The sequence below is a fragment of the Cucumis sativus genome, chromosome 3 (assembly GCF_000004075.3).
Source record: "Cucumis sativus cultivar 9930 chromosome 3, Cucumber_9930_V3, whole genome shotgun sequence".
Lineage (NCBI taxonomy): Eukaryota > Viridiplantae > Streptophyta > Magnoliopsida > Cucurbitales > Cucurbitaceae > Cucumis > Cucumis sativus.
Window position 1 is genome coordinate 16,262,926 of NC_026657.2, and position 14,847 is coordinate 16,277,772.

At 34.2% G+C, this 14,847-nt stretch overlaps 1 protein-coding gene across 4 annotated transcripts; it reads right to left on the bottom strand.

Annotated features, from left to right (window-relative positions):
* Positions 1-3,866: 3,866 nt before the first annotated feature.
* On the bottom strand, positions 3,867-14,008 carry LOC101210938 (elongator complex protein 5). Of its 4 annotated transcripts, none has more exons than XM_004145603.3 (9): positions 13,606-14,008; positions 13,404-13,496; positions 10,093-10,259; positions 9,960-10,006; positions 5,505-5,574; positions 5,148-5,371; positions 4,974-5,063; positions 4,631-4,706; positions 3,867-4,290 (listed from the first exon to the last, which is right to left on the bottom strand). In XM_004145603.3, the coding sequence occupies exons 1-9, from the start codon at positions 13,770-13,772 to the stop codon at positions 4,097-4,099; spliced, it is 1,128 nt and encodes a 375-aa protein (XP_004145651.1). In that variant the 5' UTR covers positions 13,773-14,008; the 3' UTR covers positions 3,867-4,096. The 4 variants fall into 4 exon arrangements, with proteins under 4 accessions (XP_004145651.1, XP_011651354.1, XP_031738740.1 ...); XM_011653052.2 differs by having other exon boundaries at positions 9,960-10,009; XM_031882880.1 differs by having other exon boundaries at positions 9,960-10,009; positions 13,404-13,494; positions 13,622-14,004.
* Between the last annotated feature and the right edge of the window lie 839 nt (positions 14,009-14,847).

Genomic DNA, 14,847 nt, shown 5'->3' on the forward strand with positions numbered 1-14,847 from the left:
AGAAAAAAACATAAACAAGAAAAATTAAAAGTAGGTTAAACGTTTGTATAATTTAAAGTTGTTTTAAAAAATAACAAACTAAACTAATATTTATAAATATATCAAATTGTTACGGTTATTAATTAATGATAAACAACAATAGATATTGATAGACTACAATCATTTATTATTATGGACAAACATTTGTCATTGTCCATCACATATAGATAGTAAAACTTTGTTATACTTGGAAGTAATTTTAACAATTTTTTCGTTTAAAATAGTTACCCTAAAAAATAACGTTTCTCACCGTTATAACTTTGTGTTTAATGTTTTTCAATTTTAAAAATTCCTAAAGATCTTTCAAATTTGTGAAAAAGAAAAACCTAAGTCATTCCCGTTATAACTAGGAGTGAAATCGAGTTGGAATGATTGATAATGTCTCCCAATCTTTATAATATGGGTTGGGCAGACCAAGTTATTTTAGAAAGTTAGGAGAAAAATTAAAACCAAATGAATTATATAAAGATCACAATAAACATAATTACTTGGTTAGCTTTCATAAATAGAACAAACGAACAAAATATTTACGTCATGGTCACAAACTGAAAAAGTTGATGGACTTTCCCATTTTAAAAGAAAAAAATTCAAGTTTGATTATTATAATTTCTTCTCTTCTACTATATTTTTTCTTTTCCTTTTCTATGCTATTTTTTCTTTCCATTGTTTCTTCTGCAATTTTTTTTTTCATTTTCATCGTCTTTTTCTTTTCTTTTATAATTTTTTGTTTTTCCTTTTGATCGTATTTTTCAATTTTCAATAACTTTTTAATATTCTTTTTCAAATTGTTATTTGACTCAAGATCGTATGCCAAATATAAAATATCGTGAAAAAAATCGTTGGAACATTGGATTGCCAAATGTAAACGATCGTGTACAAAAATAGCAAAATCTAAACGATCGTATAGGAAAGAATAGTCAAATTTCAAATATATTACACGCGCTGAATGACAATTAATCACGGGGTATTTTTGAATTTTCCATTGTAGACTTGTGGACTTTTTTCTTTTAAAATTGTTCTACACGGTGTAGATATCTTGCTACTGGAAGAGAACCCTATCATATTCCTTGTAACGTTTCAAACATTTTAGTTTACTGTTCAGTAACCTATAATTTTGGAGGGCATTTATTATTTTATTAGAATTTACAAAGAAATGTGTAGGTTTGTTTATACATTTTGAACCATTTAAACTTTGATAAATGTATGAATTGAAGGTGAAATAATCATGTAGTTTTAACATTCATATACAAATTAAGCAGAAGAGAACAAAAAACAAACAGAAATGACAGACTTGAATTTAGTTTAATTGTATTCGTTGAGAATTAAAATTAATTAAAGTGGTGTAGCTTCTAACCCCTACCTTAAGATAAATATAATATGCTATATATTTTTTAGATTCAATAAATAATAATGTAACTTTACATAATATATATATATATGCTTTAGTATGAAAGGAGGGAATTTAATTAAAATGTTTTGACAAATTGTTCTTTCTACACTCCAAAGGTCAATCCTATCTAATGTGATTCTCCCCGTAACACTTTATTCTCATTTCTTTACTTCATTTTCTTTTTAATACTTCATCTTCATCTTTTTTTTTTTAGAGGGCAGTGTTGTATTCTATTGCCTGTTTTTATCTGAACTTTAAAGGTTTCATCACACAATCTCAAAACAAAAAATTTGTGTCACATATGATTCAACAAAACCCTAGTTATATTTTATGTATTCAATCATGTATTTGGTAGTAGATTCTTTCAAATATGTTTGGTATTATACTATATTTATAAATGTTGTAGTTATTCACTCGATATTAGGTTAACAATAAATTGTTGTTTTTGGGTTATTTTCAAATATAGCAAAATAAACTAAAATATTTACAAAATATCAGTCTGTCTATGATAAGTCGTGATAGATTAAGAGAAGTTATTGTAAATGACAAAACAGTTGAAAATATTTACAAAATGTAGAAAAAATTAAGATTCTATCAACAATAAATGCTTATAATTATTTGTGAAGTATATATTTAGTAATAATGTTTAAATTATTGTTATATAAAGACAAGTTACTAATTTTAGGGACAGTATATATATATAACAAAATGAACCAAAATATTTACAAAATATAACAACCTCTTAGATATATTTGTGCAAACTAAATCATAAGAATATTATTTTCAAAACTTGCATCAAGACAAAAATAATTTTAAAAATTGTAATGATATTAGGTGTACCATTGGCTACATCTATCTCCACGTAGCTCAATCATTTATCACATGTTAAAAAAATAATTTGTTTGGCTTGTGGTAAATTTTAATTAGATAACTAAATAGACTAGGCGAAAATAGGTGTAGCAACACTCGAGCACTTTTTGGAAGACCTAACATTTTCTCTATTTGGTTTCTATGATATCGTAGGTGTGGCTAACTTGGAAAGTTGAGTTGAAGAAGCAACTTTTTCGGGTAGATTTTCCATATATTTTTTAGAGTTGTTTTTAAACATAGTAAAATAGACTAAAATATTTATAAGTATAGAAAATATTACTAACAGATCATATTGATAAGACTGATAGACTACTATCGTCTATTATTGATAGATGTTGATACTATTATCTTTGTCTATCAATTAATAGACACATATTTTGTTATATTTGTATATATTTTTCAATAGTTTTACAAAAGACACAAGTCATATCAGACAAAATTTGAATTAATACCACATTCAGATCTCGTTCAGAATTGTAGCTTTTAAAATAATTGTTGACAATTGTGCTTCTAAGATAATTGTTTATGAAAAGAAGTTAAATGATGTTTGATAAATTTCGGTTTAAATGATTAATGGTCCACCCCGTACAAATCAATGAAATCTACCTTTCTATTTACGTTAAAACACACCACCACTATTTATGTAGTATTGCATTAGGGATGGTCGTGTCTATTAAAGACCTAATTTGATGGGCACATCTATGTCAATCTTCATTTTTCTCTACTCGAGCACAATGTTTCATAGCAAAAGCATACCGAAGTTTGAGGAAAATGAAAATCGCAACAAACACAATCATTTCATTAAGGTTACAATAGACATGATCATCTCTAGCATGATATGATATAAAAGTGTGTTCGATGTAAACAAAAGATTGACTTTCATTTGTTCTTGAGGAGTGGGTTATTAATAATTTTTATGTGAGTGAGAATGGTAATTGTTAAGTAATAATAATTATCATTATGATTATGCATATCCACGTTAAAAAGTTATATTATTGTGCACATCCACGTTAAAAGCAATTGTTTTAAAGTATTCTAATGTGCAAAGGAATCTTTTGGCTAGTTTTAACTTTTAGAAGAGCTAAAGCATCCTTGAATTAAAAAAGTTGAAGTTGATAGATAGGTTTATTTGAACTTTTTTATTTGAATTCTATCCTTGAGAAATGTTAATTCTTGTGCAATTAAAGCTACCTCCAACTCTTTCACCACCCACTCTTAAATTTTGTTGATCTAACTTGATAGAATTCATGTATGAAGTTTCTTTTAAAAAAATAATTAGAGAAAAGGAATATTAGGTTCTAACATCATCGTTCATATTAGACTGTTTGCTATTTTATTTCAACGGTCACTCTTGATCACGTTCCCTTTTCAGACTCTTGTGCAATACAAATCCTCATTCTTCCTTGTTCCAACTATTAGAAGCACGAGCATTAGACTTTGTCAAGCAATTGATGAGTAATCAATTGATGGTTGAACGCAAGCACGATAGTTGGTCAAAATCCTTAACTCCAAATTAACATTGGCTAGAGTTCTGTAATCCGTCCTAAAAATCTCTGGTTCTTCCATGTTTCTTGATTGATTATGACACTGTAAAAGATTTCAGATAAACAATTAACAATCTATCTAAGATTCTTAAAGTGAAAAATTACCAAAATACAGGGGAACTTCATTGATTTTTATCAGTGCTTGAGATGCTGCTTGTTGACACATCTTTCCACATGAAATTGAACAATTCGAAATGATAATAAACAGGTGGATAAGATACAAAACATCCTACATCATGACGAACTGTCGAGATTATATGTCTAAATCATCGTCCGGGTCCTCATCAGAATCTGGCATCTCATCATCTGAATCGCGGAAATATACGATCTCACCCTTTCCTGATCCATCGTCATTGCCTTTCTCATTGGTCATGAGAGGTGTATTGTCATCTTTGCTTTCAGAAAAAGATCGTCGACCATCGTATATTTGTATCGGTTTACCAGTTCCTACAATAAAAACCAAACGTTGTGACAGTGAACAAGAAAAAGAAAGTGTCAAAAGAATTTATCCATCTAGATAATAGATCAACTCTGGTCAGAATTAGGTTAAATTATAGATTTCATCCTGGTGGATCAGAGAAAGTTAAAATTTAGTCCTTGCAGTTATAGATAAAGCCTCTCATAGTCATTTTATAATTTGGTAAAAATTCTCAAGGGCTACACGAGGATTTTATCAAAACTATTATAGGGACTACATTCTAACTTTTAGGAAAATCATATAGACCGAATTTGTAATTTAACCATGGATTATTTTGTGAAAAGTAAAGATAGAGTCAAAATGTTGAACCTTGATGCTCAAAAGGAAGAACAACTCTGGCCCTGTCATTTCGCTCTTTCTCTGACAACTGAAGATTGAACTGCACCTGAGAGAAGAAAGTCGTCCATTCATCAGTTCTTTATTCATGTAAATTATGAGAAAGAGAAGTTTCAATGACTACAGAAGCTATGGAAAGATCAGCCAATATCAAGAACAAATGTTCTTTATGTTTGTCCATCTAAACTTAGAAGCAGCATAATTTAAGAAGACTCCTAATGCTATGAAACTCAATTCTGATAAATCTGAACTTTGGATTAAAGAAAAAAGAATTATGAAAATAATTGAAAGAAAGTAAAAATCAAGATAAACCAACCTTCGGTATAAGGCTTTGATTGATGACTGCATCTTCAGATGAAATGGATGTAAATTTGATGCCTGATTGCTCGACATTAAAATCTTCGGACTATAATAGAACATTGTGAACACAAGGACAACCAAAAGTTTTACATGTAAATACCAAAAGTTTTGCAAAGAGAAGAGAATTTACAATGACTCGAACACGTCCATTTCTTCGTTTCATCCGCACATGAAACCTCCCTTTTGTAGATCTGTGTTCAAGATAGGAATTGTCCATATTGCTTCTGCTCACATATGGCGACGGAGTTAATGCCTCAAGTGTTGCCACTATGGAGGACATATATTCAAAAGCAGCTATAACCTTTTCCTCATGAAGGTCTTCATGTACCAACCACAATGTACTTGAAACCGAATCTACAATTACATGACAACAGTTACAGGACCAATCAAAATAAGAGCTACCAAGTGAAAGAATATGAAGCACAACTCATGAGATGTGATTTATTTCAGCATCAGAAATTTTGGGAGGTAATTATTATATCCATACCATTGCTCCGAAGGCTGCTTAACAGACCTGCAAGTGCTGATATAGATGAATGTCTCAACATGTTGGTTACCTGGTAAAATTTCATAAAATTAAATAACGAGAAAATAAAAGAAATATTCAGATTACTAACGAATAATAAAAAATAAAAAAGTGAGCAAAAATCTACGGAACAGATATACAACTTGTGAAACTAACTAGAGAATCTGACGAGCACTTAACTAAAAATGAAAACAACTCAACAGATAATTCACATTGTTTATTATTAAAAGTGGTAAAGAAAATAGACACCGAGTTACAAAGAAACCCGAGTACTAGGAGAAAAACCATGATCTAATCTTTTCATTAATTTCTCTTATTAAGAAAAGATACAAGGGGAAATAAATAGACATCATATTTATGATAAAAAAAAAAGGAAAGAAAATTAGGTTAAGTCCTTTGGGGCAAGCTCAATAATTCTAACACTTCCCCTCGAGTTAAGATGTAGATATCAATGAGACCCAACTTGCTAACCCATGAGTCAAAGCTCTGTCTGAGAAGCCTCTCTCTTGGCGACAACGTCAACAACTTGTTGGCTTGAGGGGATGTAAGGAATGCATATGCCACCACTGTCCAATCTTTCTTTAATGTAGTGTCGATCAATCTCCAATTGTTTAGTACTAACATGTCGAACTAAATTGTTGGCGATGCTAATAGTTGCCTTATTATCACAGAATAATTTCATTGGCACCTCACAGTCCTAAAAGTCAAATAAAACTTTCTGAAGTCAAACTTTCTCACATATCTCCAAACTCATAGTCGTGTACTCAGCTACAACACTGCTTTTGTTTCCAATTTCTCCAGGTTACGAGATTGTCCTAGTCAAAACCAATATTGGCTTCAATAGCTCTCCTATCGATCTTCTAGAACATCAACCCTTTACCAAGGGTTGTTTTTAAGTACCTCAAGATTCTGTTAACTGTCTCCATGTGTTCCTCATACAGAGCCTGCATAAACTGGTTAATGGCATTCACAGCATAGGAGATATTTGGTCAAGTATGTGACAAGTAAATCAGCTTTCCCTCAAGCAAGGCGCGCGCCTAAGCCGGGCTTTAGTGAAAACGCCTTGCTTCTTCACAAATAAGCCCCATCTGTGCGACTTGAACCTAGGCGTGCCCCTTAGTGAGTCTTTTAAAACACTAGGCGGGACACGAGAAGACATTCTATTGATGAGATAGGCTGCAGTAAGAACGACATCACCCCACAAATAATTAGGAAGAGAAGTAGACAACATAGGAGAATGGGCTACTTCCAGAAGATGACAGTTTTTTCGCTCAACAACCCCATTTTCTTGGGGGTGTAGGCACACAAGCTCTAGTGGACAATCCCTTTGGAGAACATAAACTCACTAGGGATATGGTTTTGAAACTCACGACCATTATTACTCCGAAGAATTGCAATTTTTGTATTGAACTGCATTGCTACTGTGTGATAGAAGTTCTAGAAGACAAAGGAGACCTTGGATTTATCAATGATAAGGAAGACCCATGAAAGACGGGTATGATCATCAATAAAGGTTACAAACCATCATTTTTCAGAAGAGGAGTGACCTTTGAGGGACCCCAAACATCGCTATGAATAAGGGTGAAAGGTTGAGTTGGCTTATATGGCTATGGCAGAAAGGAAACCCGATGCTATTTGGCCTTAATACGCACATCACAAGATAAAGAGGAGATATCAACATTAGAGAAGAGATAGGGAAATAAATACTTCATATATTGAAAATTTGGATGGCCCAACCGAAAATGCCATAACATACAATCTTGTTCAAAAATAGTAAAATATGAAGACAGTAAACTATTCCTAGGAATACTGCTAGCGAAAGTATCATCATCAAGGAGGTAGAGTCTAGTGTCAATCGTCCTCCTCGAGCTTAAGTCCTAAAAAGAAACAGAATCAGGTAAGAAAGTAGCTTTCCAGTTCAGCTCACGAGTGATCTTGCTTATAGATAGCAAATTATAGGAAATCTTAGGCACATGCAACAGATTTTTTAGGGATAGCCCCTCAAAGGGGAAAATTTGCCCCTTCCCAACAATTGGAGCTAAGGAACGATCGACTATTCTGATCTTTTCATTACTAGCACATGAAATATAAGAAACAAAATTCTCAGAGAAACCTGTCAAGTGATCTGTAGCACCAGACTCTAAGATCCAGGGATTCTTCTCATCGACACTAATAAGACTAAGGGTTTAAGGCATACATGACTGAGCAATGTCACTTTGGCTCATAGAGTAGAGGGTGGACTGGGACCAGTCTAGTTTACCGTAGGGTTGGATGGTTGAGATGTTCCAGCAAATTCACCCGTATAAGCATGTCCTAAATTCTATATATCATTTGAGAACATTTCTTACCTACTAGAAGACAACCATAAAGTTTCCAACACCGATCCTTAGTATACCATTGTTTCTTGCAATGCTTACAGATAGGGACTGGTTTCCTCTTGTCCTCCTCACTATCATGCATAGAGGATCTAGCACTGAAGGCAACGAAGTCAGTAGCAAGAGTAGTCAGAACATTCATGACACTTGTACGGTCTTCTTCAAGACGGACTTCATAACACTTCCATTAAGGAGGAAAGGGGTTTCTAGCCCAGTATACGACCACAAACAATGTCAAACTTTGGGTTGAGACCTGCAAGGAAATAATAAATCCAATAAGCTTATTCGAGTCTAGCAAATTGTATTCTATCATTTGAAGTATCTCATAGTGTCTCTCTGTACAAGTCCATCTCTTGCCAAAGTTGGAAAAGTTCATTGAAGCAGAAGGTAACACTCAGAGTTCCTTGCTAGCAATCATGGACTTCTTTCCTCAATGTATACAAACGAGAGGCGTTTCAACGCTTCGAATAGAGTTCTTGAGTAGTGTCCCATAGATCCTTCGCAGTTGCTGCATAAAGCAAAGGCTTGTCAATTCGTGATTTCATACTATTAATCAATATGGACCGAATAAGAAAGTCCTCTTCTCTCCAAAAACGTTCCTGGGCATCACAAGGAGTCTCCCTTGTCAAAAAATCAAATTGGTGCCTCCCTCAAAAAACATTTTGAATATTTGAGACCAGGAAAAATAGTTCTAGCCCTTCAGCTTCTCTACTGAAAAGACACCTATACATGGTGTCAGAGAACTAGTTATATAATTTGAGAACAAAGTAGAGAACGAGGTTACTAGATTCTTGGAATACATCGACAAGTCGGTTGGTTTTGATTGTGTCGAAGATTCACCAACTTCAAACCTTGATTTATCATGGAGTTGATCAATCCCAGTACCATTGAAGTGCGACTGCAATAAAGGATCAAAATGCAGCGATGCATGAAAGAGGGTAACACGTGAAATGAGGGCAGCGGTGCTGCATGGAAGTGCAACTGACAAAGAGGGTGCTGCAACTGGACAGAAGGCCACGGTTGGGAGTATGACAGCTGAATTGTGGAGACTGGGGGCAGCAGTGCGTGGGTGGACAAATGTGGCACGTGTGGCTCTTTCCCTCCATTAGGCGATGCAGTTGACTCCGAGGATGGGCCCATTGTGATCACCAGCAGCTTCTGAAGCTGGTGGAGCAACTTTTCCATGGCGGCAGCAATAGCAACATCCACAGCGGTGATGATCCCGACGGCAGCGGCTATCTCGTCTTTCTCTATTTGGGTTAAAAGTAGTAAATAAAATAGACACCAAGTTACGTGAAAACCCAAGTACCAGAAATAAAACCACGATCTGACTTTCTTATTAATTTCTCTTGTTAACAAAAGATACAAGGGGGTAATAAATAAACAACATGTTTATGATAAAAAAGGAAAGGAAATTAGGTTAAATCCCACCTTGAGCCAAGCCCACTAATTTGAAGATTTATATTTCTTACTTCCAACCAAGAAAGAAATATCATTCAACACACAATCTAGAAAGGAGAGTACTCCTTGATAGTCTTAAAATTTAACTAGAATGTGTTTTGGGCCTGATGTTTTGATTGAGCATTTTCGGATCGATTTGCAAGACCAAACTCATTTCATTCCGACTGATTTTAATCCAAACCTCTTTTTCACCGTTTTTATGCTTCACAATTTCATTTCTGTTCCACCGTTTATTTCTCACGAATTCCAACACCTCTTAAATTTCCACTAATCCTGACTATTCCACTACCAAACACCCTTAAATAGTCTAAAGTTTTTATTGATAAAAAACCCAAAGTTGAGGAGTATAAATTGATATTTCCCCCAAAATTTAAACATCTTACTTAACTATATTCAACAAATAATATGTAGGAGAAAAGAAATATTCATAATTGTAATACTCCTTGACAGCTTGATATCCTTAATTATTTTTAATGGGTAATAAGCACAAGAAAAAAAAATTCAAAGGATGGTATAAGAAATTGTGGGATGTAATTGGCACATCTAAAATATCATATGTCATGAAAGAGAGAGTCCATACAGAGTCTACGGCGACACAAAAGCGTACAGTTCCTTCTCCAACAAATCCTGCTAGAAAATCGAATTTTAACTTGTAACCTTTTCCTAGGCCAGAAAATCATAAACTATACTCATAATTACGATTATAGTGGCACCTTTTCCGAGTGCAATAATTGAAGAGAAAAGTTTATCCATATCCCCCACATTTGTACAAAGATGAGATAAATTTGAAACTTCTTGGTCAACATTTGAAACGTTTTCACCCTCCATAAACCGTTGTTTCCAACCAAGAGGATCTGTATAACAGTCCAAAATTTGAATCCTATAATACAAATAAGGTCAAATGAACTTGCAAATAAAAAATATCAGTAAAGAGAAATAATTGATATGAAATGTGAAGGTATATTATTTTTTCCAATGATAAATGCAAGTTAGTTCTCAGAATATCAAGATTCATAACATCTCTCTTGATGAGGAACAAAAGTTGTTGCTACTTTGTGGTGTCAGTTTCACCTTAATTGATTAATATTGATATAATCTACTTGTTGAGTCTCGTGCTAATTTCCAAACGTGAAAGTTAGAGAAAACATCACAACTATATTTTTAAAAATTATTACAAAAACCACGCCAAATTTTAGAACTGAAAAAATGAAGTAATTTTAGATTTGTTTTTTGTAATTCAACAAAGAACTCAAACATCAAAATCAATAGAAATGAAAATTGGAGGAAACAAAAGTAAATTTAAAGAAAATTTCCCAATAAATATAAATTAAAAACTTGCGACTCATTGTAAGGGAGAATTGTAAAGCTGACTTGCAAAGAAGTCATCACATTATGCCATTCTGCCAATGAGTCACAAATCTGGCAAACCACATCACTATATTCCAGAAGCTTCCGTCTGTTAAAAGGTTGTTCAAAAGAATTTTTACCTCAGCCAATGGTTGTCCTCCATCTGTATTATCACGAAATTATTATGCATTTATTCTTTATTATTTTATCCCAAATTAAAGGGATTTTCTGTGTATAAATGGTAACAGTTTTACCATATCAATCAATAGAGAAAAGACAGAGAAAACTTCTCCCAAATTTCCAATTTTGTCCAACCCTAAAGGACAGCTTTGGCAAACTCAGACTTAATGGAAGAAAGTTGTGTGAAGCTCCTTACTCCCAATTTTACTTGTTATAGATCAGTTAGCTCCTCCCCTCCTTCAAAAGTTCAATTTTCCCCATTTAAAATCCCAGGCACAAATTGTGACTTTGTGCAATGTATTCCTACCTCAACAATTTCAAGAGCAGTAAATGAAGGGTCTGATAATGAAGATTCAGTGTTCAGTATCAGCAGTGAAGATTTATTACCAGGAGATGATTTATGTACAGGGGAAACAGAGGCGCAACGTGAAGAGGCAGAGGAATAGATTTCCTTGGTTCTGATTAGCCTGCGTCAAATTGTCAGAGATATAACACAGATAGAGGATGTGCCCCATCAAAATACTATCCCGGAACACCAGAGGAATCCTAGTTCAGCCTAAACAATTGGCCATTAAAAGATTGCCTAAAAACACCAATCCAGACCTGGTCTTGATTCAGGAAACCAAACAAGAGGAGATTGACATCAACCTGATCAAAGCACTATGGAGTTCGAAGGGTATTGGATGGACATTTCTTGAAGCTCATGGAAGTCGGGAGTTTATTGACTACGTGGGACAAAAGCAAACTTTATGTATTATGTCATTGATGTTTCAAAAGGGGGCTTCTTGTTATTAATTAAATCCTGAACATGGTGTAATAAGTTGTGCTGGGTAACCAACATATATGGACCAACAGACTACAGAGAGAGGAATTTCATATGTCCAGAGTTACTTTCCCTTGGTGGGTATTGCACAAAAGCTTGGTGTTTGAGAGGGAAATTTAGTATGACCAGATCAGGGGGAGAGCGCTCTCCAAAAGGATGATCAACACGTGGCGGAGGAAACTCATTCATTGATGACTCAAAACTCATTGAAGTTCCTTTATTGAATGGGAAGTTTACATGGTCAAGAGAAGGAAGAACAGCTTTGACATCCTTGCTGGACAGATTCTCAGTTTCTTTTAACTGGGACGAGGCATTTGCGAACACAAGAGTAAACCAACAAGGAAGGATATCCTCAGACCACTTCCCTATTTTACTAGAAGCAGGGGCTTTCGAATTGGGGCCTTCCCCCTTTAGATTTTGTAACAGCTGGTTGTTTGACAAGCAATGCTGCCAAATCATTGAAAACTCTTTATCCTTGAGCAATCCACAAGAATAGATGGACTTTGCACCATCAAATAAACTTCGGAGCATCAAGGATCAGCAAAAAACTTGGCACTTAGATCACAAAAAGGAACAGAATTATCAAGAAGAAACCCTTTTAAAGGCCATTGCACAAGAAGAAAGTAAATATGATCAATAAGAGACGGACACCGTGGATCAACTATTGTTACTGTCCAAGAAAGAGAGACCTACTAGCTCTACATAGAAGGGAGGAAAGAGATTCAATCCAGAAAAGTAAATTGAATTTGCTGAAATTGGGGGACGAAAATACAAGCCTTTTCCAACCTTTTCTTGCAACAAAAAAGAAACGAAGTCTGATTCCCAAGCTAGTTAGTGATCAAGGAATCCTCACCACCTCTTTCTCGGAAATTAAGCATTTAATCCTTGACTTCTACAGCAACCTTTATGAGAAATCTGATCGTGCAGGTACCTTCCCTTCTGACTGGTCTGTAGTTTCAGGGGATCAGAATAAAAAGCTCACTGCAAAATTCAGTCTGCTGGAAATTGTGGCAGCTATAAATTCACTGGGAAGAAACAAAGCTCCAGGAGAATGGAAACTAAATGTGTGCGTAGAGGAGAACTTTATTTGTCTAATCAAGAAAAAGGAAGATGCAATAAAGGTAAGAGACTTTCGACCCATAAGTCTCACTGCTTTGTTGTACAAATTGACTACCAAAGTGCTCTGAGAGAATGAAAATAATCATACCCAGTATAATAACGCCCTCACAAAGTGCCTGTTTGGAAGGCAGCCAAATCCTGGATCCTATTCTAGCAAACGAAGCTGTGGAGGACTAAAGGCATAAGAAAAGGCAAGGTTGGATTATCAAATAGGACCTTGAAAAGGCATTTGATCGAGTCGATTGGGGCTTCTTGGAAAAAGTTTTGATCAAGAAGAAATTGATCTCAGATGGATCTCTTGGGTCATGGGCTGTGTTAAAAATCCTAAAGAGATGAGTAACAATTATTCTTTATTATTATGAAATTCTTATGCACTTATTCTTTATTATTTTATTCCAAATTAAAGGGATTTTCTGTGTAACAATTTTACCATATCAATCAATAGAGAGAAGCCAGAGAAAACATCTCCAAAATTTCCAATTTCATCAAACCCTATTTCTCATAATTCGAACCTGAAACAGGCGAAAATGTAAAATTTTGCAAGGATAATTTTACCATTTAGCAGACGACCCAACATCCAGCCCCCTCTTCTTCAAGAGCTGGACATAATACGCCGGACTTCGAGAGAACGAAAGTAGAACGAGGCCTCTAAGATCAAAATCACACCAGCAAAGCAAAACAATCAAAACGACAGGAAAAGGTAACGATTTCAATTTCAATTTCCGAAACAGTATCTCTAAAAGGGAAATGAACTAACCGAGACTGCGATTTACCAGCCAAAATATTGCTCGAGAGCTGCGTCAGAACATGGGAAAATGCATGAAACCCAAATGGGGAATTGATGTTGTCCTTTATGGTGAGAGCAGGGGCGAGCTCTCCCTGTAATGCACCGTCTCTAAGTGCTCTGCAAATAGATTCCGCCATTATTGGGAAGGATTTGAGAGCTTGAAGTCGTGAATTACGAAACAACTTGGACCCTCAATTTGGAACTAGAGAAATTGAAAGAAGGTTGTGAAGAAACAAAAGAAGAAATTCAGAAATATAAATGGTGCGATCTTATGGAAGGGAAATGTGACTCTGGGGAAGAGGAGGGAGTAGACACTGAAAGTGAGAGAGAGAGAGGTTTAGGGTTTAGAGAAACAAAAAAAAAAAAAAGCAAACTATACAGTCAAACGGGAACTTAAGAAAATACAAACAATTATTTTAAAATTACAAATCTTCGTAACTATTTAATTTTTTTATTTTCTAAATTTCTTCTTTTCTAATTTACTTTTTACTAATCGGTTGAAAATTAATTTTCATAAATATAACAAAACAACCAAAATATTTAACAAAATCAAAGAAATTAATCGGTAGAAATTTTTCATAAATTTCAAATTTACTTATGATATTATCGACGATTCGTCACTTCTCTTTCTTCTACTTCTTTGCAATTTATTATCTTCTCTTCTTGATTTCTTCAGTTTCTCTTACAGAGTTCTTTCTTCTATTTTTATTCACTTTATTTCTTTTTCTTTTTTCATCTTCTTCTATTTCTGTCTTATAACTTCTATTTCAGAATATCAAGGTTGTTTAAATATCACTTTGATATTATCCAATCGCTTACCTAATCAACATGATCGTTTAGATTTGAAGCATTTTTTTCATTGTTAAAAAGAACTACACGATCATGTATCATTGTCTACATGATCGCATATCATGATCGTTTAGAAAAAAATTACACGAAGCATTTTTGTCATGGTTAAAAAGAATTACACAATAATGTATTATTTTTATACGATTGTGTATTATTTTTTACACGATCGCGTATCATGATTGTTTAGAAGAATTACAAGCGTGTGTGTGACCAGTTTTGATACTACCTACACAATCGTGTATCATTTCCTACATGATCGTGTATCATTTACTACATGAACGCGTATCACAATCATTTAGAAGAAGAATTACACGTGCGTGTGTGGTCGATTAATCGAACGTTAACTAGGGCATTTTTGGTATT

What these genes read in the sequence shown, in the direction of transcription:
- LOC101210938 (XM_011653052.2), bottom strand. Translation starts at nt 13,772, where the DNA reads ATGGCGGAATCTATTTGCAGAGCACTTAGAGACGGTGCATTACAGGGA. An exon ending in GTTGGGTCGTCTGCTAAATG is followed by an intron (nt 10,260 to 13,403) that starts GTAAAATTATCC and finishes TTTGTATTATAG; the next exon opens with GATTCAAATTTTGGACTGTT. An exon ending in ATGGACGTGTTCGAGTCATT is followed by an intron (nt 5,064 to 5,147) that starts GTAAATTCTCTT and finishes GTTCTATTATAG; the next exon opens with TCCGAAGATTTTAATGTCGA.